The sequence below is a fragment of the Danio aesculapii genome, chromosome 18 (assembly GCF_903798145.1).
Source record: "Danio aesculapii chromosome 18, fDanAes4.1, whole genome shotgun sequence".
In the NCBI taxonomy this organism is placed as follows: Eukaryota; Metazoa; Chordata; class Actinopteri; order Cypriniformes; family Danionidae; genus Danio; species Danio aesculapii.
In genome coordinates, this window is record NC_079452.1 from 52,087,904 (window position 1) to 52,115,792 (window position 27,889).

General features: G+C 35.5%; 1 protein-coding gene across 1 annotated transcript in view; it reads right to left on the minus strand.

Moving 5' to 3' along the window:
• Positions 1 to 27,889, minus strand: part of slco3a1a (solute carrier organic anion transporter family member 3A1a) — a 123,415-nt gene that overhangs the window by 90,837 nt on the left and 4,689 nt on the right. The window contains exon 2 of the mRNA XM_056478669.1: positions 8,868 to 9,306. Coding sequence (XP_056334644.1) covers positions 8,868 to 9,306 — 439 coding nt within the window. The remainder of the gene's footprint in view (positions 1 to 8,867; positions 9,307 to 27,889) is intronic.

Sequence of the window (27,889 nt, forward strand, 5' to 3'; positions counted from 1 at the left end):
AAGATAGGGCACTATTTTACCGATCTAAAGTGCATGGTGCAATAGCATTAAGGGGATGTCTAAATCCACTTTCGCTATTTTAAGGACAGAAAAATAAGGTCTATGCCCTGGGGCATGGTCTAACAGGGTTGTGCTTATTCTCTTAATGAGTTATGTGTGTGTTTTGAGCATACTGTGCATTAAACCAATCAGAGTCGCATCTCCCATTTCCTTTAAGAGTCAGTTGTGTCGCACCTAGCGCATGTGCTAGTTACAGGGCAGAAAATGGTGGAAACTCTACTGAAGACATCCATTAACCTATATCTTTAATTTGGTTTGTTAAGCACAAAGATTTGTTTCAAAACTATTTCTAATTTCTAGCAAATGCATAAATGAACAATTATAACGAAGTGTGGTCAAAAAACTGAGTTGTATCAAAACACACTTCCTATTCTTGTGCCCCATTTAGTGACGCATTTGTCTCCAAAACTCGACAGTGGACAAATCTAAGCTATTTTTTTATTAAAACAAATATAAATATGCACATAATAAATAATAATAATACTAATAGTAATACTTATAATAATAATATTATACAAATGCAAATTACAGTTGTGCTGGTCTGACAATAGCAACAAGTCACGGCACACACGATTTGCGCCTTATTGCGCTGGGTGTATGATAGGGCCCCTAATGTCACAACCCCCCAAAATAAATTAGTTACAACAGAGGCTCATTGGAAAAATATGCTTTAGCCTACATTTTTTGTGAAGCCGCAAAACATACTTCAACATACCTTTGACTGCAGTTTCTAGGTAAATAAATGCTACAGGGCAGTATGACAACAGAACATTGTCTTTCTTTTTACAGTAATGATAGTTACTGTGACATTATCATTGAATAAAGGATTATTTTTGTTCGGTTCTTTGCACAAAACCAAATAAAAATCACAAAACACCTTAACGCTGTCTATACGGTACTGTAGCTCCATTTGTACAGAGTTGTTTTTGTAATGCAAAGCACTGGGGTTCAAATCCAGTGAAGCGCAGTTCTGCAAAAGAGATAAAAGCAATGCAAAATCCAGGTACAACAACGTGGGCGCAGTCCATTTTGTCCTCATATGTTTGCATTCGAAAGCAATGTACGGGTTGAATAAATTAAGGGAAGAGTTTATTTCAGTGGTTAGGTGATCTGTACAACAAACTCTGCCTTTTCGTGAACGTTTACAAGAATGATGTTGATCTGAAACATATAACAATAAACACCCTAAGCAATGTATTTCAAAGTAGCAAGCATTAGACAGTGCCCTCTAGTGGATTTGTTATCTAAAACGTGCAAAGAAACATGAAAGAAATGAAACGAAAATGTAGGGTGAAGCACATATTTCAAACAAGCCTGGGATGAAAAAATGTGCGTGAATGTCATGCATGCATCTAATTGCATTTAAAGTTGTTTATCAGAGCAATCAGCCTCACCATGAAGTAAATCTGTTGTTGCTATGGCCAACAGGTCATAATTGTCTCATCCAACATTACCATATTTTTCCAACAACGTTCTGGAGTATAAAAGCTCTATTTAGTGTTCATTTCAGTTTTAAGTAGGAGAAAAATTAAGCCTAGCTTTTATTAGCACTTAAGATCTTGATGGATAATAACAGAGACGCTAAGGTGTATTTCATAAGGGTTTTCTTTGAAAGCATCTTGCATTAAAACACTAAATTTGCTAATGAATGTTTTTTAAGTTCCACTAATGAAGGCTTTTCACAGTGAAGAGTGCAGGGGTGTATTGAAGCATATGAGTGTGATGCACAGGAGTACAGATAAGAAGTACACTGTGGGTTCAGTCTGACCTGGAAGCCACATTCAATGAAGCTGACAGGCAATAAAAAGACACAATCATGCGGTCTGTTCTAACTCATTAAAGTTAAAGGGTAACCGAGGCTGTTATAGAGTCTATATTTGGTTATGAACATATATAAAGTCTGCCTGGTTTTCCTGTCAGCCAAGTATCAGTTCAGAAAACAGCTAAAGAAATACTCTATTTAAATGCTAAAAAAAATATTATATTGTTTAATCACTATATTTCTCTCGGATAGCTGCATTTATTAACAACAAATAAAAAAATCAATTGTTAGATATGCCAGAAATCATTCAAATATGGGTGGTTTTGATTTTAGAAAATGATTATAACAAAAAATGAAGCAAATAGCAGAACTATTTACGTCAAAAAATATTAACGTTATTATTAATGATTGAATACCAGTAATAATCAATAATAATATTAATAAGACACCATATCAGTACATTAGGGTGATTTCTGAAGAATAAAGACAATTAAGAAGAAAAAAATACAAATATTTTAAGTTTTATAATATTTTAAAATATAAAACATTTCAATTTGTAATCATGAGCTGCACGGTGGTGCAGTGGGTAGCACGTTCGCCTCACAGCACGAAAGTCGCTGGTTTGAGCCTCGACTGGGTCAGTTGGCATTTCTGTGTGGAGTTTGCATGTTCTCCCCGTGTTGGCATGGGTTTCCACCGGGTGCTCTGGTTTCCCAAAGACATGTGGTACAGGTGAATTGGGTAGGCTAAATTGTCCTTAGTGTAGGTGTGCGAATGAGTGTGTATGGATGTTTCCAAGGGATGGGTTGTAGCTGGAAGGGCATCCACTGCGTAAAACATATGCTGGATAAGTTGGCGGTTCATTCTGCTGTGGTGACCCCAAATTAATAAAGGGTCTAAGCCGAAAAGAAAATGAATGAATGAATGAATTTGTAATCATATTTCACAATATTGTTGTTATTACTATATTGGTGGTCAAAAAATGCAATAAATAAATAAACCTTGTGACAATTTAACTAACAAAACCATCAGACAGTTAGTCAATATTTTGAAAAATTCATTGCCAAAAGTGTGCATTTAAACATTTTCAGTATTTGCAATGTTGTCTAATTTTACACTGCCACAAAATCAGCACAAATATTCACTACATCTCCAAAACTGAACAAAGACTAACATAACAGCATGTGGACACTATCTTCAAAATATCTTCATCTAAATGTTAATCCTCAAGCTTAAGACATAAAAATCAAAATAACTCAAATGCATTGCTTCGGCATGCACTAGTTCATACATAACACATACAATGTTTAACTCATTCGAATCAAGCATGTAGCTTAGATCTGTGCATTGCAAACGAACCTGAACAGTTTCTACAAGTGGAAAAACAATTACACAAGCTAGGTTGTTATTGTGTTGCAAATTGAGAATATATTAGCGGAACATGAAAAAAACAAAAAACAGTGATGTCTGAACAATCTGGCCCATTCATGCAGCACATGCCATGCCTGCAGCCTCGGGATTTAGCCGATCAGCTGAGCGCAGCCTTCACCACAATACAACATTGTTCTCAAACGAAACGCTGCTTGTTTGCCTTCAAACTCCGCAGTGCGGCTTATCGGAGGAGAAACAGCTTCAAATCTCCCTCTGAGCTTGCAAACTGAAATCAGTGTGTGTCCATTTCCTAGTGCACGCTGTCAAACAAGAACTGCGCTTGCCCAAAAGCCTTTTGAAATGACGGGTTTTTCTGTTGCAAGTTTATTAAAGCACTATGAACAGGGGCTGAGATAAGTAGCATAGCTCAACAGGAGAAGGAAGAAAGGATTTTGCATAACTCAAGAAAAAACCTGAAAGAAAAGTACAATCCATACAACATACAATAAGTACTTTGCAAGAAAGAAAGACTGAAATATGTTTGAAGTGGATGATTGTTCTATGTATAAAAGGGAAAATTGCCTAATAATGTGGAATACATTTTTAAAGGAATACTCTAAAAGAAAATGTATTTTTAGAAAAAGGATTATAGAGTTAAATAATTTAATTTTACTATTATTTAAACCATTCAGCCAATCGCCAAGTCTGGCAGGAGCACTTTAAGCTTAGCTTAGCATAAATCATTGAATTGGATTAGACCATTAGCATTTCGGCCAAAAGATTTTTTTGGATAATTTTTCTATTTAAATGGATTCTCCTGTAGTTACATTGTGTACTAAGTAGGGTTGGGTCGATAGACATCATGATTCTGAGCCGGCATCGCGATCCTCCGCCCCTCCCCCGTCGCAAATCTGCTCGCGAAAAATACACACTTAGGCCCCATTTACACTAATACATCTTAGTTTTAAAATGGCACTTGAGATTGAAAACGATCCACATTCACCTAGCGTTTGTGAACAGCCCTCCACACACGTCACATGACCACACACACACACAGAGACTGTCATGCGCTCGTCTGAGCTCCAGGCAGTCAGCAGGTCAGTACACTGCCTCAACCTTTCGCTTTTACGCATGTACTTAGTAATTTTAGTGAAAACCTCAGATACTGTTGGTTTGTTGCTGTTTGTTGTGCACCTTTTTTTACCAACTGAGTTTGCCGACGCCATTATAACAACACAGATCACTCTGCCTATTTATGCCAGTGAGTAACTGGTGGTAAATTGTATGTAACTTATCTTTATTTATTTATGATTTGGTTATGAGTAAAACTAAGACTATGCAGGTTAGGTAGTTGAAACGGTAGGCTACAAATAATTAACTTGTTATGAATTAAATAATTATTCATAAATAATTAATTCATTGCTGCCCACGACAACGATGCCATCATCCATCGCAATGTTTCACATTAGACATCGTACAATGCCAAATTGGTCGACATCGTCGAACCCTAGTACTAAGATCAAAGGAAAATGAAAAGTTGTTATTTTCAAGGAGCTACAGGTATGTGCAAAAAAATTATTTATACTAATAAATCCTGATTGATGATTTTATACTGAATGTGCATTTTGTAGGAAAGTCCTGAAAGCGTGTTTCATCATAGAAGAGAAAACAAGTAATTGAAACCTTTTTTTCAAAATGGCTGAACATTTACTTTCAATTTGAAGAGCTTTAGTGGACATAAACATACAATTAGGCTATAACCTACAAGATGCAAAACTCTAAAACTGAAAAATGGTGAGTATTTCACAGTATTATTTCACAGTATATCACCTCACGATTGAATGTTTACGTCTCCCAGACTTGAAAAACTGAAAAACTGAACTGAGTGAGAAATGAAGTGAAAATTGCCAGATAATTACCAATAAATCTGCTATTGTGCAAAATAAATTAGCGAAAACTTAAAAAACGTATAAATTGAAAATGCAATTTGAACAAACACTCTATGAGATGTATAACAACTCAGATTTGCAAGAAACAAATATATTATAAATATGTAATAAATAATTAGCAAGTCACTTTTGTAAGATATAATGTCAAAATTCTGAGGAAAAGAAATCTAAACTGTGAGAAAAAGTCATAAAAAAGTGTGAGCTCTGAGAAAAAAACTAAAACTCAGAAAAAAGCTAGTGGCAAGAGAAAATTCTGAATTGTGAGATACAAAGTGGGAGGCAATTTCTATTTGTAAGCAGGCTTTCATACTCAATGTAAAAGCTATAAAGCATCAAACAGCGACTGAATTCACCTCTTCCTTTACCATTTCTCCTCTTGCTCTCATCACTGAGATGCACACAGCCATGTGAAATAAATCAAGGCCCACCTACTCTGAAACTTGGAAATCTGTGCACTTTGAAAAGATTTGCTTCCTGTACAGATAAGATATGTTTCCTGTTATCTCTGAACATGACATTTGTCTTGTTCTTGTCACCCTGACAACTGCTGACGTTGAGTATACTTTCTGCACTGAGGATGATCTTAAAGTCATGTTCTGTCTTGTTTTTTAGATTAATTCTTTGTAAATTCTCTGGAACCTGTGTGTGTGTGTATGAAAACATTTTACATGATTCACAAAAGACAGACACTAAAATGTCAATCACTGTGACAACAGTTTTCATAACAAAAATAAACCATTGTGTATATTTAGAACAAGAATCAGTAGATAACATTAAAAGCCTATATTTGAGGAGGACAGTGCAGCAGTAAAACACTAATTACGTATCATTTTAAATCTTTATATTTTGCAAAAATCAATCAACAACTAGATTTGGCCTACGCTTTTGAGCTGCTTAAAGTTTAGCTTGCAGTTTTCAAGCTGAAATGGCATTTATTCGCATTGGAGTTTTTATAAAAGTATAGTATACCACGTTTGATCATCTGGCATATAGTATGTCTACACAGAATCATATTTTTTTTTTTCATATTGACCCAGTGCTTTATGGCATAGCTCATTTGCTGTTCCACTTTAATACATCAGTGCTTTTTGGCTTGCCACTGGAAGGCCTGAAACCACAATAAATCACCCTGATAATCATCTACTTTTTACTTACTAGGTCCCTAGAGGAGACATGTGCTTTCCTTTAAATAATTCTGGTACAATATACTAAGTGAACAAAACAAAAGCAAAACTGATGCCTGTAGCTATGAACAGTTGAAGTCAGAATTATTAGCCCCCCTAAATCATTAGCCCCCCTTTTTATTTTTTCCCCCAATTTCTGTTTAAAGGAGAGAATTTTTTTAACTGTACTTCAACTGTACATTAAATGCTAGAGATTCACCTATCAACTCACCAGGAATTTTTTCAGTGAATTTAGGCAATGGTGCATTTAAACAAAATTTAATAAGATTTATTAAACAGATATATTTATTAAAATAATATTTTAGTCATCAAACATTTTTAGAAATTGAAAGAGAATACAATTAAATTCTAGCTAAATATTGCAAAAAAATTACAATCTACAAAACTTGTTTCTTGATTTTTCCTCTTTTTAAAATTTGTATTTAATATTTTTCTATAACATATGCATTTGGGTGTACTAGTTTTTGGACCGTTATTGTATGTTAAATAAGCTCCAGATTTGGCTTCAATACTGACTAATCTAATGTATATGCACAACTATAATATTGTAAGGATTCCTATTAAAATATGAATTTAAAAGATTTGTAAGGGGTGTACTTATTTATGGTGAGCACTGTATATTAGGGCTGCACAATATTGGAAAAATCTGTATTTATCTATATCTATATTTTGCGATTTACTGTATCTACAATAAGACGAAATGATTGAATAGCACTATTTGGAAATAATTTATAGTCATGCTTTATTTTAACATTCACTTCTCGCTATTAGCAAAGTATCAATTAGGACTTTTGGTTCAATAATTTGCTCCTTATTAATAGATATTAAGGTTGTTTAGGTATTGGGTTATGAATGTAGAATGTGATCATGCAGAGTATTTAGTTTATAAGTTCTAATAAGCAGCCAATATCTCAATAACATGCATGCTAATAAGCAATTAATTAATAATGAGCATTGGACCCTTAAGTGTTACCAAATGTATTCATTTAGATTGATTGGGATGATTCTGTAGGCAAGTGATTAATGCATAAAATATAATAATGTAAACTACAAATGTGGCTTTGTAACTATAAATGTAAAAATTACACTGCAAAGTTTATTGTATAAATAATGCAATAAATGTATTCTTTATGAAACATTTGTTCCTGAATATTTTAATCTCTCACAGGCATTAAAAACATGCATATAAATCATTTCACTCCATTGTGGTTAAACTCTGCAACGACTCCACAAATGTTGTGTTCTGAGCTGACTTTTGTTCAAATATAATCCTCAATCCTCAAATATAAACTCAACATTGCATGTCTATGTGATGAGACTTTTGCGGATGCACACATTGCGATATCAATGCTGAAACGATAAAACGTGCAGTCTTATTAGATTAGATTAGATTAGATTAGATTCAATTTATTGTCATCACACATGTACAAGTACAAGGCAACGAAATGCAGGTAAATGGAACCCCCCGACCGTGCACAGACATCACAACTCCAGGGAAGACATAATATATAACATAATATATAATATATGTTTGAAAACATTGATTTATGATAACCTCCAGGCTCAGGCCGAGCTGTCACGGGAAAGCAGATTTGAATTTAACAGCTAAATCACATGATGTACTGAAAGTGTCTTACACTCTAGGGATGAGCCAAGACCAATCACACTAGGTTAATAGAGGCTTTTAAAGCTGAAGTGAAAAAGGAATGATGAAGCACTCACATAAATACATACATTAGATATTCTGAATTCACAAAATGTTCAGTTGATACTTCTGTGATTGTTTGATGTTTTATAAGGCATGTTAGTGCTTTATAATAGCTTCTGCTTGGTGTATCGACTCTTGAAACTTTTCAATATTGTTTCAATATCAAAATATTTGAGCATCTACTGATTTTGGTTGTCTCTCAAAAACTCATTAGGAAAAAAGTGCCCATTTCTGAAATACTGGAATAGAATAAATACTGAATTTTGAGTGGATTTCTGAATTGTGAAGTTTTGTACAGTATCTATAAGTGACACTCATTTTTTCAGAAAAGTTTAGATCTCCTTTCCTTGAAGATTACCTCAGTTTAATGCCTTTTCATTCAGCCTGTCCACACTGAAAGATCAATACAAAGATGATACCTTGGATTTACTAAATGTTTTTAAGTGAAGTGGATGTAAAAAATTTATTTGGGCTGAATTTAAGCAAACAAATTGAGTTGAATATTATTAAATTTAATTTGTTTGTTTAAATTCAAACCATATAAATGATTTGCAACAATTTTGCAGGAATCCTTTTTTTCAGTTTAGTGTTTTTGTTTTGTACATATGTTTTATTAACATAATTTCAATCATAATACTTTTACTTTGTATTTTGAAATTATACAATTGTAGTCAAATTAAAATTATTTTAGTGACTATATATTATATTATTAAGTGACAAAAAATCTGTATCACAATTTCCTCGCAATAAAAAACTACAACAAACGCAATCAGCCATCATAAAAAGTCGCTTCATCGCTACTAAATGAATTAGAAACCCCAGCGCTTACATACCTATATAGAGAGAAGAATCTTTCTTCCGCACGTGATCGTCTATGTAGGAAACACCCAGGGGCTGAACGGGTGTTGCACCGATTCCCAGCAGCACCTGTGCTCCAATCAGAAGCAGGTACATCATGTTGGTGTTTGCTCTGCTTCCACATGGTTCATCAGCTTTGGAGGTGTTGGAGCAAACATCTCGGCCCTGATCTTTGCTCCAAGTGTCTGTGATCTTGTATTGACTGGCGAGGAATTCTGGTAATGCAGAAAGCAAGGCTCCCAAAGCCATGACAATGCCTCCGCAGCCAATTAAACGGGGACGGTGGGCTTTAGCACCAAAATAACTAACGAAGAGAATGAGGGCCAGGTTGCCAATCTCAAAGCTGCTGGCGATGACACCGACATCAGCGCTCTGAAGATTGAAGCGCCGCTCCAACGTGGTCAACACGCTAACCTGGAAGAAACAAATGAGAAGATTGTATGTTCATTTGTAATGTACTGACATTGTTTGCTCCATTGCACAATTTGAGCAAGACAAAAGTTCAGAGTGATGTAAAGTGAAAGAGTTAACGTACGTCATTCTGCAGCTTTATATCCACCTTTTTTTATACAAAACTGCGTTTTAAATGATCGGTTGCACTTGCAGTTTGTGGTACTTCCATTTAAAACGACTGAAACATGTCACTTCATTTTATATGGCTGTATTACAAATAAGCTGTATTACAAATATACATCCTACAAACTGAGAGAGATTTACATTTGACTTTGTGGCCTATTTTTATCTGGCTTATTTTTATACGAAAATAGTAAGTAAGTAATGTGTATATATATAGCGCATTTATTGTCTATGGCCATGTACCCAAAGTGCTTCACAATCATGAGGGGGAGAGGGGGGGGGGGGGTGGGGGTCTCTCCACACCACCACCAGTGTGCAGCATTTAATAGAATGATGTGGCAGCAGCCACAGGAAAATGGTGCCAGTGCGCTCTCCACACACCAGTTATAAAGGGAGTGGACAGACAGTGATAGAGCCAATTCGATGGATGGGGATGATTGGGAGGCCATGATGGGTAACGGCCGATGGAGGGAATTTGGCCGGTACACTGGGGTTACACCCCTACTCTTTTGCGGGAAGTGCCATGGGATTTTTAATGACCACAGAGACCTTGGTTTAACATGTCATCTGAAAGAATGCGCGCACTGACAGTATAGTGTCCCCTTCACTGTACTGGGGCATTAGGACTCACACAGACTGCAGGTTGAGCGCCCCTCTGCTGGCCTCACTAAGACCACTTCCAACAGCGACCTAGTTTTCCCATGTGGTCTCCCATCCAGGTACTGACCAAGCTCAGCTCTGCTTAAGCTGCCTTTCCACTGCGCACGACATTCAGATATGACTGTCGGAATGCGCCTCCTTGTGGAGACAACATAAAAAAGAATATTTTTTTATTATTAAAATTGTTTTTTTTAATAGACTTTTTTTTGATTCACCACCCCCATCCCCCCATCACCACCACCCCCCCCCCCATTTCTCATCTCGCGCATATGGACCTGCTTGGACAACACTGGAATACATCACATCTGATCAGCCAGTTGCATACGGTCTAGTCGCATGAGTTCAAATATTTCAACGTATCCAGAGCCCAAATTGGATCTGAATTTAACGCATACGGAGATGACTAAAACTACACGCAGCTCCCGGACTACTCTCTATTGGAAATGAATGACTTCTGGTCTGTCGCTTGTCGTGTGCAGTGGAAAGGCAGCTTTAGCTTGACTGAGTAATCGGTTTTGGGCTGCAGGGTGATATGGCAGTAAATAATGTTTCGCTTAATATTTTATCATGACATTAGGTGGTTCACATCCTGAGCTTTCACAGGAGGCTTCAGTTATTTGATATATGACATTGAATGGGGTCCTTCAACAAAAAAGTTTTACCATACTGCTGTCTTACAGCAAGAAGGTCGGTGCTTCGAGTCCTGGCTGGGCCAGGATGCGTTTCTGTGTGGAGTTTGCATGTTCTTTAAATTCTTTTTTTATATTTACAAGATGTAATTTATTGAATTATGCTTGAAACAGTCACACCATAGGACAGTTTTGAGATTTCTACAGTACACTAAAAAATAGGATTTCTGCAAAATGGTTGCAAACAATTATATGGGCTGAATTTAAACAAATTAAATTTATTAATGTTTTAAATTCAGCCCAAATTAATTGTTTGCAACAATTTACTTTAAAAAAAATTGTAAATCCAATGAATTATCTTTGAATCATTTTAGTGTACACTGTAAAAATGCAGGGCTCCACACAAATCGGTTAAGTTAACTTAATTGTTTTTACAAATTTAAGTTGATTGAACACGAAATACTTAAGTTGTTCCACAAAAACCCTCAATAGTTGTGTTGATTCAGCTGATTACAAATAAGTAGTTTGAACAAACATCAAAAATATTATTTTGAGTGTATATTGATTATTGTCATGTGTGACAATGAAACTGCAACGTTACATCAACAACCCATACATAGCTCCAGTTTTATTTTGTGAGTCCCCCATGGGTGTTTACATGTGTTAATTAGTATGATATTAACATTTTAAAAGTTGGCACCATACAGGAGTCCAATTAAACCCTAAAAAAACCATAACACCGATGTTATAATGTGTAGATATAATGTAAGATGTTAAAGATTAGTTCAAAATAAAGCAGCGGTCTTAACTTTCTCTAGTATGTACACAAGATACAGTACATTATGAGATATAGTAACATTAGAATGGGCATCAGGGAACGTCAAATTAGAGAAATCAAATGTCTAACCAAGCCAAACACAGCTATTCTAACTAGCAATACAAGAACATCAAAAATAAACAATGACACATTCAAATAATTGTTTTGACAAAGCCTTTCAATCTGTGAAATAATCATCATGCTTATCAAAACCTATGACAGAAATAGCTGCTGGAAGTGAAATAATGCCACCAGGCAACCATGAAGAGGAACCACAGGACTTTAATGAAGCAGCTTTGAGCAACATAAATATGGCATGGCTGTAAAAAGAGCATGTTATTAAGGCCACGCTCTTTACTATAATCCTATTCCTCTAAAGCGCTCCAGCTCCAGGAGTCTGCAAAGCTCCCCATTCTGCACTACTGATTTCTTTGACTGAGAGATCATTTCAATTCAATGGGCAAAACACTATTTGCTTACTGATTTCCTCTAATTGTGAATCAATTTCCTATTATTTAGGTTTTTTTAATGTCATGACATTAAGCAACAATGTGATTAATTGAACAGTATTTTTTGTGTAAAAATATTTAAACTGTATTGATTATAATACACACTGCTTTCAATTGACTGATTCATTCTGATTATTAAGTAAAAAGCCCTTTATATAAATGGTCCATTGTCTCATTAGTTGACCTGGGCTACGTTTCCCAAAACCATCGTTAGCCAACTAAGGTCACAAGTTCTGTCATTACAATCATAGTTTGTTGATTTGGCATTTCCCAAATCCGTCGTTTCAACAAACATTCGCAAACTGTCACGATCACCAGCGATCCAGCCTGTGCAGATTGCTGGTAAACACACAGATCATAAAGGACTACAAATCTGCTGGTAAATGGACTACAAGTCCCAGTCATGCACCACAAACACACAACCGGTACCTGATCCAGACTGATTGCAAACACACAGCTGATGCTGCTCAAGTACTGATTACACACATATATACGGCTCACTTTGAGACACTCATTGGTGAGTCTTGTTTACTATATAGTGACATTACAATGCATTTCCCTTGCGTAGTCTTGCTGTGTATCGATCTTTGTTTTGTTTGTTCATTCATGTCTGCTGCCTGCCTTTGACCATGATTCTGGATTGCCCGTGTACATCTGTTTGCTCCTGTATTGACTGTTGCCTGCCTGACCATTCTCCGCATAATAAAACCAGCGTTTGGATCCTCACTGCTGTTGTCAGCGTCACTTCACTGTTACAGTCGCAAACTTGTACGCTTGCAACTACACCTTTAGAGCTGTAGTTAGAAGCATAGTTCCTGGCTGTGTTCTATTCCCAGTTCTCCCTCTATGCCCTATTCATTTAGAATATTTCAACATTTAATCTTGGAATGATTTAAAAAAAACATTAAAGTCATCTCTCTTAGGTGTAATTTGCATTCAAAGTATTTTTTGCAGTTCAGTTTTAGCGATCTTCATATTGACAATTGCGCTCTCTTCACAGTGGACTTTGAAAACAATTTTGAACACAGCCGTGGCTTATGACAAAAGTTAAAGGTGACTTATTTAAAAGTATAATTTATGGTACATCTCCAAAGCTTGTGAAAACAAAATATGTAGCATACGTTAATACATTGGCCTGTTGGTTAGAACATTTCTGCAAAATGTGTCAAATTGTAAAAGACTGACTTCTCAAAAAAACAAAAAAATAAAAATAAATAAACAATATCCTACCTATTAATAGTACTACTACTACTAATAATGATATTTATTATTATTTTTATTATTATTACTATTATTATTAATAGGATTATTTTTCATTTCTTAATAAATAGCCTACTGTAAATTAGGCCTACAACCATTAACAATTTATATGATTTATATATAAAATTAGAATATGTCTTAGCTAGGTGATTTTATATGGAATATTCTCAATAATATTTGTCAAGGATATTTGTCCTATATGTGTCGTTTACATATATTTCAATTAATATGAAAAGAAAGTGCATGTTTTTACCAAAACTAATTTAAGATTTATTAAAAATGCGTGTGCGTGTAAAACAATAGAATTTGCACAAAAAATTATGGGGGTTTTCTCTAAAGATGTTACTCCACTCCGTTTAGAGCTTCATTATAGACTTTTATGTTATAACTAACGTGGTTCATGCGATGGATCTGCGTCAGAACAACTACAGTACGGGGAAACACTCCTCACTACATTGTTCCCAGTGGCGTAGCGAACATTTTAAAAGTGGGGGGACGGCTGTATGAAATCATACGTTCACATAATTATTAATCACCTGTTTCTAAATGGTCTGTCTCTAAAAGGGAGTGGGACGCATCCCCCCGTACCCCCCGGTTGCTACGCCCCTGGTTCTTTTCCCAAACGATGCATTGCACTATGATAGTTCAGCCGCGAGTTATGTCATTGTTTGGGAAACGAACCCCTGGTTTGAGAAAGAAATTGAAATTTTCAATTGATTAGTCAACTACATTTCTCAGTAACAAAGGCTGTCACTGGGGCAGTACCTTTCCAAAATGTTAATTTTTGTACCTAAAGGGTCCATTTTAGTAACTTAAAGCTACATATTAGTACTTAAGACCCTTTTGAAAAGGTACCATCCCAACAACAACATTTGCACCTTTAGAGCAGATATGCTCAAAGTAGGTCCCGCATGCCAAAGTTGGCCCATAGTAACCTTTGATTTGGCCCACTATGCCATCTGAGAAGAGAGTGAGAATGGAGAAAGTTGGAGAGAACGCCTGTAACAGACATTGTCGTTTCTAGTTTACATAACCTTTTTTGTTTGTTTTTTTTATTGCAGAGCTAGAAAAAAGCAAACTGAAATTAAATGTTGTAAATTAATCTGAGTTTCTAAAAAGTAAATACTGTCCCTCGATGGATACAGAACAATGACGAAGACATCAGCAAGCAAGTCAAGGCAAAAACTAGTGTAACTCTATTCTGTTATAAATTAGTTATACAGTTCATTATAAAATGTAATGTAAAATATACTGTATTTGTTAATATAAAGCAATGCTTTCTAGTTATTTTAAAATATTATTAAATAAATAAGGAAATTAGCCATGGCAACTATATTTACATTCGGCCCACTAGCCTCAATCAAGTTTGGTTTTTGGCCCTTCATAAGAAAAAGTTTGGGCACCCCTGCTTTAGAGTGTGGTATAACAAACTCCAGTCAAAATCAGCCATATACAATCAATGAATCAAACATGCCTGAAAAATAGGTTATATGTTATGATCTTGCCTTGCTTTATGATCATTAATCTGGGGTTGTTCAAGATTGTGAACTGAACTTCAGCATTGCCTTATCCAGTGTCACCCAATAAAGACATTTACACAACTTATTCAACAGACAATGTAAAACCAACAAAGTATGGAGTCAATAAGTAAAATTCCTAAAATATAAGTAAAATAACATAAAGATTAGCACGTGTACAGTAAATAAATGTTGTTTGTTAGAATGGCAACCTCATTTTTATCTATGTTTGAGCATGCTTAATGTTTATGATAAGTACATGTGCATTTATGGCAGATGGCAAAATCAAAAGATTTATACAGGCAACTTTACAAACCCTAAGTACAATTTCATTTACCAAATACTTCATAATTCAACACTGTCCAATTCAATGCAGTCAAACATATTCCTAAACAATAGAGTTAGCCAAAATGGGAAAAAAATTACAATATTTTACTTTTCTGCAATTCATATTGCGATATTGGGTATAATTTTACCAGACGAAATTAATAGTTCTGTTTGAATGAATAATTTTAGATAATTTGTAGAGGCATCTGAAAAAAATATTAAATAATAAACAAATCACAAGCATTGATAAAATCAGGAAAGCAAAGATAAAAATGAAATTTACAGTGCTTTATGGTTTTCTGGAAGTCTAGCAGTAATGAAGTACACAAATTGTACTTCAATTACAATTACAAATTGTAATTGTTAATAATTAAAAGTAAAATAACACTGTATAGTCTCACAAATACACTCACTGGCCACTTTATTAGGTACACCTGTCCAACTGCTCGTTAAAATTTCTAATCAGCCAATCACATAGCAGCAACTCAATGCATTTAGGCATGTAGACATGGTCAAGAAGATCTGCGAGCATCAGAATGGGGAAATTAGGGGATTTAAGTGACTTTGAATGTGGCATGGTTGTTGGTGTCAGACATGCTGGTCTGAATATTTCATAAACTGCTGATCTACTGAGATTTTCACGCACAGCCACCTCTAGGATTTACAGAGAATGGCCCAAAAAATAAAATATCCAGTGAGCGGCAGTTCTGTGGGCGCAAATGCCTTGTTGATGCCAGAGGTCAGAGGAGAATGGCCAGACTGGTTCTCGCTGATAAAAAGGCAACAGTAACTCAAATAACCACTTGTTACAACTGAGGTATGCAGAAGAGCAACTCTGAATGCACAACACTTCAAACCTTGAAGCGGATGGGCTACAGCAGCAGAAGACCACACCGGGTGCCACTCCTGTTAGCTAAGAACAGGAAACTGTGGCTACAATTCACACAGGCTCACTAAAATTAGATATCAGAAAACTGAAAAAACGTTGTCGGATGAGTCTTGATTTCTGCTGCCACATTTGGATGGTTGGGTCAGAATTTGACGCCAACAACATGAAAGCATGGATCCATCCTGCCTTGTATCAAGAGTTCAGGCTGGTGGTGGTGGTGTAATGGTGTGGGGGATATATTCTTGGCACACTTTGAACCCATTAGTACCAATTGAGCATGGTGTCAAGGCCACAGCCTCTCAAAACATTGTTGCTGACCGTCCATCCCTTTATGACCACAGTGTACCCATCTTCTAATGGCTACTTCCAGCAGGATAACGTGCCATGTCATAAAGCGCGAATCATCTCAGACTGGGATGTAATGGAACGGGATATTCGCATCATGGATGTGCAGCCGACAAATCTGCAGCAACTGCGCGATGCTATTATGTCAATATGGACCAAAATCTCTGAGGAATATTTCCAGTACTTTGTTAAATCTGTGCCAAGAAGGATTAAGGTTGTTTTGAAGGCAAAAGTGAGTCCAACCAGGTACTAGTAAGGTGTACCTAATAAAGTGGCCGGTGAGTGTATACTTTTTTTTTTTCTCTTAAAGTTACAAACATTATAATTTCTTGCGCCTGAATCTTTCAAACTGGCTTGAAATGCTCACACGGTCACAGGCCTTAAACACACAAGCAAATGATAAAACATTTTGGTAAGTTTAAGGTTCAATTTTGCAATGACTCCACAAATTGTGTGCTCCTGGTCAACTACAATCCCAATTCAATATGGCAGTTTCTGCAGTATGACTATTGCGGATGCACACATTGCAACATCAATGCTGAAACTATATATTGTGCCGTCCTACTAAACAGTTGAAATGCCTAATGGGAATAATGAGTTTATTGTGAGGCCTATACAGAGAGCAGTGATGCTGTTGTCATAACTCTCTGATAACTCAGTTTGCTATAACTCAATTTCCTATAGTTAGCCTGGTGCAATTTAACTGAGATGTGCATTGGACAGTCAAACAGACCCCTCTGTTTGTACAGAGCTCATATCTATGGCATATTTGCGTTCCACTAGAGAACTGTCTTAGCCATATCTTGCATTTCAGTAAGTTATATGACACATCTCTCTTCCCTGTTAAACTGCTGGCATACGACTACGATAATCTGCAGCAAACATATTACAGATACTGAACACACTTTGTGTTTGAATATCAAATTTCTATTGTATTATTATTCTATGTCCACAACCATGCGTTAGGTTTGAATACCTTTCTCAAATATGCTAGAGAATACTTCATTATTTAAAGGTTTGTGCACAAAGTGTGTCACCTAATTTTATGAAGCATTTAAGAAACTATATCTTGCCAACAACATCCCCACTGTGCCAGCAGAAGACTATTTTAAGATTTGGCCTAAAACATACTATAAACGACATTTAAATCCCAGAGACTTGCAAACATTAGCCAAATTACGCGCTAATGTCACAATTATGGAAACAGGTTTTTAGCCTTAACACAGATAAACAACTAAGAGTTACAGCTTAAGAGCTTTTAATATTCAACAACATGAATTTCAATGTATGTCTATATTTATTTTGTTGGAGTTATATCATACTGTATGTGTCATACTGTATAGAGTATGTCATTAATGCATTTGTTATCCACAAGTGTAAACAAGTCTCTCATGCCATATTAAAGGGATAGCTCATGCAAAATTATAAACTGTCATCATTTACTCGCACTTCACTTATTCAGAACCTATCTGAGTTTCTTTCTGCTGTTGAATATAATCTGCTGTGTAATACTAGAGGTAGAAGTTGATATTTGCCAGCATCCAGCATTTTCAAAGTATCTTATTTTGTGGTAAACAGAAGAATAAAAGATTTAAAACCACTTGAGAGAGACTAAATAGTGAGGTAAGTTTCATTTTTGAGTGAAATGTCCCTTTATATGTTCTCCCCGTGTTTCCGTGGGTTTCCTCAGGGTGCTCTGGTTTCCCCCACAGTCCAAAGACATGTGGTACAGGTAAATTGAATAAACTAAATTGGCCGTAGTGTATGTGAGTGTGCGCAAGAGTGTGAGGGTGTTTCCCAGTGTTAGATTGTGACTGGAAGGGCATCCGCTGCATAAAACATATGCTGGATAAGTTGGTGATTCATTCCGCTGTGGCGACCCCTGATTAATAAAGGGACTAAGCCGAAAAGAAAATGAATGAATGAATGTCCCTTTATACATTTTTTATCTATTTTTTATATTTTATTTGATAATGATGTTCATTCATTTATTTATTTTCTTTTCGGCTTAGTCTCTTCATTAATCTAGGGTCGCCACAGCGGAATGAACCGCCAACTTATTCAGCATATGTTTTATGCAGTGGATGCCCTTCCAGCTGCAAACCATCTCTGGGAAATGATAATGAAGTTGTTTCTTAATATTTGTTAGTTTATGAAGCACTTTGAGTTGCATGTATGTAGGAAAAGTGCTTTACAAATAAAAAAATATTATTTATTACTTTTAAAACCTTTTAAAAACAATCAGATCAACCATTAGCAAACGTTTTAACCATTAGCAAATTTTATGAAAGGCAACAGGGTATAAATAGGGTAAACGTTGGCTGTCATTTTACAAGATGGAGGAATTTAAACGAGTAGCTGACATACTGTACAGAATTATTTCATCTGCTGAACACAAAAGAAGTTTTTTGGGGAAAAAATCTTAGTATCAAAACAGCTGCTGATCAACACTGACTTTCATAGTAGGGAAACAAATACTATGGTAATCAATAGGGATTATCAGCTAGAAGTGAACTATAATTCATTCATTCATTTTCGTTCGGCTTAGTTACTTTATTCACCAGGAGTCACCACAGCGGAATGAACCACCAACTTATCCAGCATATGTTTTACACAGCGGATGCCTTTCCAGCTGAAACCCAGCACTGGGAAACACCCATTCACTCTCACATGCTCACACATACACTTCGGCCAGTTTCGTTTATTCAATTCACCTTTAGCGCATGTCTGAGCACCCGGACGAAACTCATGCAAACATAGGGATAACATGCTAACTCAACACAGAAATGCCAACTGACCCAGATGGGACTCGAACCAGTGACCTTCTTGCTGTGAAGCGACAGTACTAACCACTGAGCCACAATGTCACCCCAGTGACTATTAATTTAATGATAAATTTGACAGACTGAGACGGTCAAAACTGCAAAGGTTAATCTTGACAGGTAAGCTAAACTCAAGCTTTTGACAGTCCCATTTAAAAGAGTCAGACGTTACAAAAACAAAAACAATCTTAAAGGGCACCCATTTTACCCCTTTTACAAGATTTTAGATAAGTCGTTTGTTACTCCAGAATGTGTCTGTAAAGTTTCAGCTCAAAACACCCATCAGATTATTTATTATACGTACTCTTTAAAATGTAGGAATTTTCTGCTTTAAACACATTGCTGTTTTTGTTGCCTGTCAGAGTGTGTCTCAATCTCTGGCTGCGTATGTTAGATAAACAGCACAGTGACAGACATGAAGGAAGCAGATCAAACGAAACGTTTGTGAGAAATACTACAGTAAGAACTTTCCCAATGATTATTATTATATGTATTTGTTGTGGAGTTAATGAGTAGATAAGAACGATGAGTCACACACAATGTCGTTATAAAGTTCATGCACACACACGCACGCACGCACGCACCCACACACACACGCACGCACACACACACACACACACACACACACACACACACACACACACACACGCGCACACACACGCACACACACGCACACACACACAGACTTTAACTTTGGACTGTTTTTGCATGCAAATGTGACAGAATATACATTAATATCCACTGCTGTATGGATATCCGTTATGTTAATGTACAAAATAAACCTGAATTAACGTCCACAAATTTAAGCATCTTCTTTTATAATTGTACTGACATGCGGCTGTGGTAATAAAGTAAAGATGGTAAAATTGCTGTAATTCATTACAAACATGCAGTTTTAAAAACGTTTTAAACTTGTAAAACTCATTCTTGATCACATTTGATGATGACTGATGATCACAGAGAGCTGAACAGATCTTTTATTCCCAGTTGCTTTGCCTTGTCTTGTTGATATCAATTGGGTGGGTGGTGAAACCACACCCCTATGTCAATTTGTGGTGGAACTCAAAATGGGAGGGATTTGGATCCTATTTTAACATTAGTAAATTTTTAAAAAGAGCAAATTGTGTTTATATCACCCCGATATGACTGTGGACACACTGTATCTACACACAGTCCTGTCCAAACAGCTTTCAAAAGATGATTTTCATCATAGGTACCCTTTAAGAAACTGTGCTGTGTGTGTTCAAAGCATTAGCAAAAGTGTAAAAATATGTTTTAATAAACATTTAAAAATATGAGAATCCTTTTTTTGTGATTTTGTAACACTAGTATTACAGAAACAACATAATTGACCTTTAAAAAAGCTGTTGTGAAACAACTCATTACTGAAGAAATAGAAGCATTTTAAATTCAAGCTAATTTCTCCTCTTGAATGTGTGTGTGTGTTTTCTACTGTTCACACCAGCTCTGCTCAGTTGCCAGATCCAAAGCTACGTGCCAGCCTACTAGTTCTGGAAGCGTGACGAAAGGACGGGACAGGCCACATCCCCCATCTGCCTGCCTCAGAGTGTGTGCCAACCTGCTGAAACCTGTTGACTGAAAAGCTGAGTCTCTCTGCGTACACCACTGCCAGAGCCACTGCAATAGGGCACACAGAATGCCACCTTAATGCCAAGACATATTCAACAACAACAGTGTCAACTAATGCCAAATCTCAGTCATCTCCACCCTGACGTACTCACACCCATCGCCTTCTAATCCCTCAGCATGAAAACATGTTATTATAGTAAAACTATGAATTATTGAACAATGTGACAACAATGTCCATCATGTTATTGTCGAGTCAACTTGGTCTTACATAATAAGCGATGACAAATTCCTGAGTGCAGAACAACCAGTCTGGATCATTCAAGCGTGAAATGGTTTCAAGAACATGTGCAGCTAGCAGGCATCCTTCAGCAATCTGTGTTTGATTTTAAACATGAAAGAGATTTAGCATCGCCTTATCAGTGTGACAGGAAACAGAACTGAATTACTTTCCACAGTTTCTGCAAAAAGAGTGTGGACCAATGGACATGGTGATTTTTTTCACATTTATTTTCTGTTCTAAATGTGGCATAAACCGCTTTTCATTTTATACGGTAGTTATGTTGTTTACAGCAATTTACTGTAATTGCTTTTGAAGGAATCAAAACAGTCTATCTGGTATTTTTAAATCATGATTTAAAACAATCTATAAAATGACGGCTGTCTGAAAAGATGCTCTTGCCTCACTGCCTCACCTCATATTTTAGACAGATTTCTGAGATGACAAAGATTTAATCATGTAAATCAAAATACAGAGATCTTTGGTGATAACTTAAGGGAATATTTGCTCAATTTCAATTCAACTTATTGCTAGCAATGCAACCAGAAGTGTAAAATGTTGGTCAATAATATACATTTACACACATAAAACCACAGATCAACTACAAGATAGTGAAAGTAGAACTTTCCCAAAAATGGAAGTAAAAAACATTGTGTGAGACTGATAAATTCACTCATAGATGCAGCATTAGAAACCCCATTACACAAAAATACTAATAATATATGCAAAGATGGTGTAATACAAGTTTTTGCTTTATAAATATACATATGTTTTTTTAAATAATATAAATATTAAAACTTGTACAAAAACTGTTGACCACTGAAAGGCATTAGCATAGTCTATTAAAAAAAGAGCAATCATCACAACACAAAAGACAGGAAAATAAGTAAGGGGTGTCATTTACAGTGTCAATCTGTTGCTACAGTTGCTGTTAGATAAAGACTGACGTTGAATCCTCCACCATTATCAATAACACATTATTTGGTAACACTTTAGTTTAAGGCAGAACGGTGGTGCAGTGGGTAGCACAATCGCCCCAGCTGGGTCAGCTGCCATTTCTGTGTGAAGTTTGAATGTTCTCCCTGTGTTTGCGTGGGTTTCCTCCGGATGCTCTGGCTTCCCCCACAGTCTAAAGACAAATTAAATTGTCCATAGTGTATTTGTGTGAATGAGTGTGTACGAATGTTTCCCAGTGATGGGTTGCAGCTGAAAGGGCATGCGCTGCGTAAAACATATGCTGGATAAGTTGGCGGTTCATTCTGCTGTGGCAACCCCAGATTAATAAAGGGACTAAGAAAAAGAAAATGAATGAATGAACTTTAGCTTAACCCTGGGGGGGTCTGCGGTGATTTGGGGGCCCCTAAGATGTTTTGACATGCCTGACATTTGTACTTATTTCAGCTACTTATTACATAGTATGCAACATGTACAAACTGTGCTACAGTAATATGTGAAAAATGTTGATGTACACGCTTGCGTTTTTTTAGAAAAAAAAATATTATACATGATTAGTAGGTCTTGGAGAAAAAAATGTAGCTGAAATAAGGTCCAGAAAACACACTGAATAGGCCTGAACAAGACTTTTGAGTAACCAGTCTTGTAGGCTAGAATATTTACTTCACAATTATGTAAAACATATTTTGTTCTCTCATTCAAAGAAAACATTACAATGATTTACATTTAGTAAAGTCTATTTTGGGTCATCTCAGCTGTATGTGTGGGAGTGACAATGGTCATGAAAAATTTACACCTGTAGAAACAAAAGACACTCCCCTGCCGGCTAATGTTCACCCATCAAGGGCATTGCAAACCCCAAAAACTAAATGCTTGTACAACTTGCTGTATTATGACCATGTAAACACTCTGGGTAAACAATATACAGTGCTCAGCATATATAAGTGCACCCCTCACCAATATATCTTTTAAATCCATATTTTATTAGGAAGGTACTAATTCTCACTATTAATAGTTATAACCTGCCTATTATTAAAATCGCAGCTGTTTAGTTGTTCTTACAAACTACACATTTTTCTTTTAAACATTGTCACATCTTTGAAGTCATGTGCTCTCATGTTTGATGGACAGTCATATTAGAAGCTTATTAAAAGCTGATTAATTCTGCAGTGTGAAACGCTTCTACTGTATGTCAAGATCACATGACCTGCTGAATATCACTCATCTCTGTATTCCCATGTACCCAAGTGTGATGTAGTATACTGGTATTGATGATAATTGTATTGTATTATTGTAATTAGGGGTGTCAGAACATAGTTGTATTTGTGATATTTGAACAATTTTTAAATGAATATGCTGTACATATAATAACATATATTTGAATGATTTCTGTATGATGATACATCATCACAACTGTTTTTAAATGACAATTGTGATCATGCAGGTTATTAGTGGAACAAATATAATTTGCTAACGTTAGGGACAACAGTAGTGAAAAGAAAACAATGGTAAATGTTATCACACTGTAAGTTAGGACTGGGTGATCAAATAGTAATGATAATTAATTGTCATGATATAAATGTCCTTAAAATGACAACAGAGTTTTGATCAAATAAATAAAATACTGTATATAAACTACGCAATTATAAATGAAAAACATGTCAAAAGTAAAATAGCTTTATCAGGTTAGATGGTGTTTAATCCATACATCACTTCATTTAACATTTATTTAATGTATGACATACTCTAACCACAGTTTTTAGTATAAATTTAAGGTATTTGTATCAAACTGCATTATAATATGAATGTAGGCATCAATTATTTTCAATTATTCCTTCAATTAAATTGATACTATTTATGTTATTAAGCTATAGCTATTTTTTGCATTTTAATTATACTGATTTCAGCTGTACTAAATACTGTAGTTATGCTACCTTTTTCATAACAAATACAGCAGAAATAACATCAGGGTTTTGCCAAAAACAAAGTTATCCAGCCACACCCTTATTTGATGAGTAATTGTGTTAAATATATAAACGTATTTAGACACATCTCTGTCCGAGAGCAAATGCATGACAGTCCCCTTTGTGTGACATGTTTATTAACCAACAGAGTGAGCGCAGCCCAATCAGCTCTACCCAAACCAATTCCAAAACCAGCCTACCATAAACAAACAGAAGAGTGCAGCTGTGAGCGGAGAAGTCTCCCAATCAGAGGCCAGAGAAAACATAAATGTAAGAGTTTATTTACCAATAAATAAGTTTAAACCAAAGTTCTACAGTCTTTGTCTAGAATAGGTTTGGCACAGATGCATTTAAACTTGAAGAGCCTGACTGAGTAGTGTCATTAATGAGCTTTTAGAAGATACAATGGCCATTCACTTCTGCCTATATGAACCAATGCTTTAATGGCATCACCGTGCACTTCAGCCTCTCATCAAAACATCACTTAATTTCCATTCATCCTATATTGAAGCATTTTTCATGCCAAACAGCACGACTCTGCTTAGCACAAGCAAACTGAGCAGGCACAAAGTAAATGAGTTGAGGTTAGATGACCACGATATATTTGTTTAGATACGTCACGTGACTTTCCTGCCAAGAGGCATTTGCAAACACTGTCCCAGCCTTTTTGCATCACAGTCAGAGTAGTTAAACAAATGCAGATTGAAAGCTATACAAAGATGTCTACAAGATAAGAGAGCTTTCGGTAGTTTAAAAATATGAAGATACAGGCTTTCTTATAGCACATGAGGGGAAGTCCAGACTGCCTAAAGTCAAACCCAGGGCTGAGGCTAAACATAGGAAACTGACACAATGCCCAGGAATGAGCATGATGTCTCAAACAAGCCACTGAGTCAGTCTGTGAAGGAGGGTGGAGGCTCCATCTCAAAATGGATAAGTATTACAGCAGCTTCTGAGATCATTTAAATCAAGGGTCACCAAACTTGGTCCTGGAGGGCCAGTGTTCTTCATAGTTTAGTTTCAACTTGCCACAGCACACATTCCTGGAAGTTTCAAGTATGCATAGTAAGTGATTTATTAGCCTGTTCAGGTGTGTTTGGAGGATTGGAGGGTGGGAGCTAAACTTTGTAGGACACCGGCCCTCTAGGAATGTATATGGTGGTTAGGCCTGTCACGATCAGGAATCTTTGTTGTCCGATATATTATCACAGATACTGTTGCAACAAGCGATATTACTGTCATTTTGAGATCGGCTGATTTATTCCACTGATCATACAATGATTATATAACTAATAACGCAAATAGTCAAAAACACTTTAAAATACTTAAGGCATTTATAAGGTTATTTAGATTCTATAATTTATGTTAAAAAGGTAAATGTCCTTATATATATATATATATATATATATATATATATATATATATATATATATATATATATATATATATATATATATATATATATATATATATATATATATATATATATATATATATATATATATACTGTATATATAATGCTCAGCATAAGCAAGAACACCCCTCACAAATATATCTTTCAAATTCATATTTTTAATAAGAAGCTATACAATATTGTAGTTGTACGTATACATTAGACTAGGGCTGGGAAAAAAAAAATCGAAATCGACATTCAGAACCAATAATCAATCAAATTTTTCCAGGTCAATTTTTTTCAATTATTTCCCCTACCATGTGTGGAGTCACGTGACCCTGCTCTGTTTACACTTCTGCATTGAGCACAGCTTATGATCTCTCAAAAAATTTAATTATATGTCGCGGCAATGAATAGTGCAGTGTGGGCGGTGCGGAGAGGGTAAAAAAAATTAAATTATCGTACAATAATCGTAATCCAGTTAAAATCTTCAATCAATCGAGATTTTGATTTTAGGTCAAATCGCCCAGTCCTACATTAGATTAATAAGTACTGAAGCCAAATCTGGAGCTTATCTAACAAAATAACTTACGATAATGGTCCAAAAAGTAGTACACCCAAATTTAAATGTTACAGAAAAATATTCATTTATATTTCTGCAATATTTTGCTTGAATTTAATTGTATTATCTTTCTATTTCTAAATATGTTTGCTGACTAAAATATTATTTTAATAAATATATGTGTTTAATGAATCTGTTTTGTTTAAATGCACCAAAATACATTGCCTGTTTTCACTGAAATATTGAGTTTAAATGGGGTGTACTCAATTATGCTGAGCACTGCACTAATAAATGTCTTATTAGGAAAATGTTAAAACAACTTTAATATTATTTGAGTATTTGTAAATATATATTGTAATGGCAAAAAATTATTAAGGTCATCTCAAAGTATTGCACGATAAGTCAATATATTGATTATTGTGACAGGCCTTTCGTTGGTCTAAATGAATCAGGCCAAAACTGCATGGAAATTTTCAAATGCTACTGCATTCTGATAATCTTTATTATATTTTGTCCTAGAGCTGGATGATAACCGTTTACAATACTTATCATGGTATAATATTATCTTTATAAGACATAGATAGCTCATGTTCTTATCTTTATAAGACACAGATTGCGCATGTTCAGTAAATTTCCAACATGCTTCAATGTGAAACTGAGGCCCTGTCCACATGGAGTTGTGAAAATATACCTGCTGTTTATGTGAAAAATCGTTTTTTTCCAGGTGGAATATGAGCTTGGCAGTAGGGCTGGGAGATATGGCAAAAATGCAATCTTGATAATACGATGACGATATATATTTAGATGTAATTTGTTAATGCTTCCAGATTTAAGAGTATCCCAACCATGACTGAAGTCACAAAAAACTCAGGGTCCATTAAATAGTATAACATATTTTTGGCCAATAAATTTTCGGTGGCCGAAAATTTGGTACATCTCTAATATCAACCCACTTTTAGATTGCCATTGTTGCACATTTATGCTGGGTGATTGGCTCTTACTGTAGATCAATATAGAGTAAAAAAGTCCAGAGCTTATTATTGTTATTGAGATTAATTTTATTGCTATTCGATATAATATCGTTTATCAGCCCAGACCTACTTGGGAGAGTGCAACAGCTATTTTTTTTAAACCAGGTCCCAGATTCAAAATCCAACACAATCTCACTGCAATTCTTAACATTTTGATTTAGTAGATAATTCGTTAATTATGTTGTATTCATTTGCACAATCTCAATCATAGATTTTATAAAGATTCACTGCCCAAACTTTTGTAAATGAAGGGCCAATAGCCAAACTTGATTGAGGGTGGTGGGCCAAAGGTAAGTATACCATTTAAGCTGCCATGGTATTTTCCAAATGTAATAAAATGTAAAAAATTATAGAAAAAAATACTTAATCGTGTTAATAACTATACTTTTTTTTTTTTTTTTAACATTTTTATAATGAACTCTTTACAATAAAAAAACAACCACATTTCTAACACAGTGGTGTCTACTCCACTGCCTTGTGCATTGTCCTCTATCTTCAAGTGACAGCATTTACATTTTTAAAAATATAATTCATGCACAACATTTCAATGAAACATTTAATTTCAGTTGGCTTTTTTGTAGCTCAACAATTAAACAAACAAACAAATAAACAAACAAAAGGTTACGTTAAATTAGAAATGACGATCTCTGTTAAAAGCATTCGGCCTAACCTTCCTATCATTATAAATCTCTTCTCAGACGGGATGGTGGGCCAAATCAAAGGTTACCATGGGCCAACTTTGGTCCACGGACCCTAGTTTTGGCATCTCTGAACTAAATGGTATAAATTCCTATGAATTAGCCACTTTTCTGACAATACATAAAATAGTTATGGGTGTAACCCCGGTGTACTGGCTAAATTCCCGCTCGGCCCTT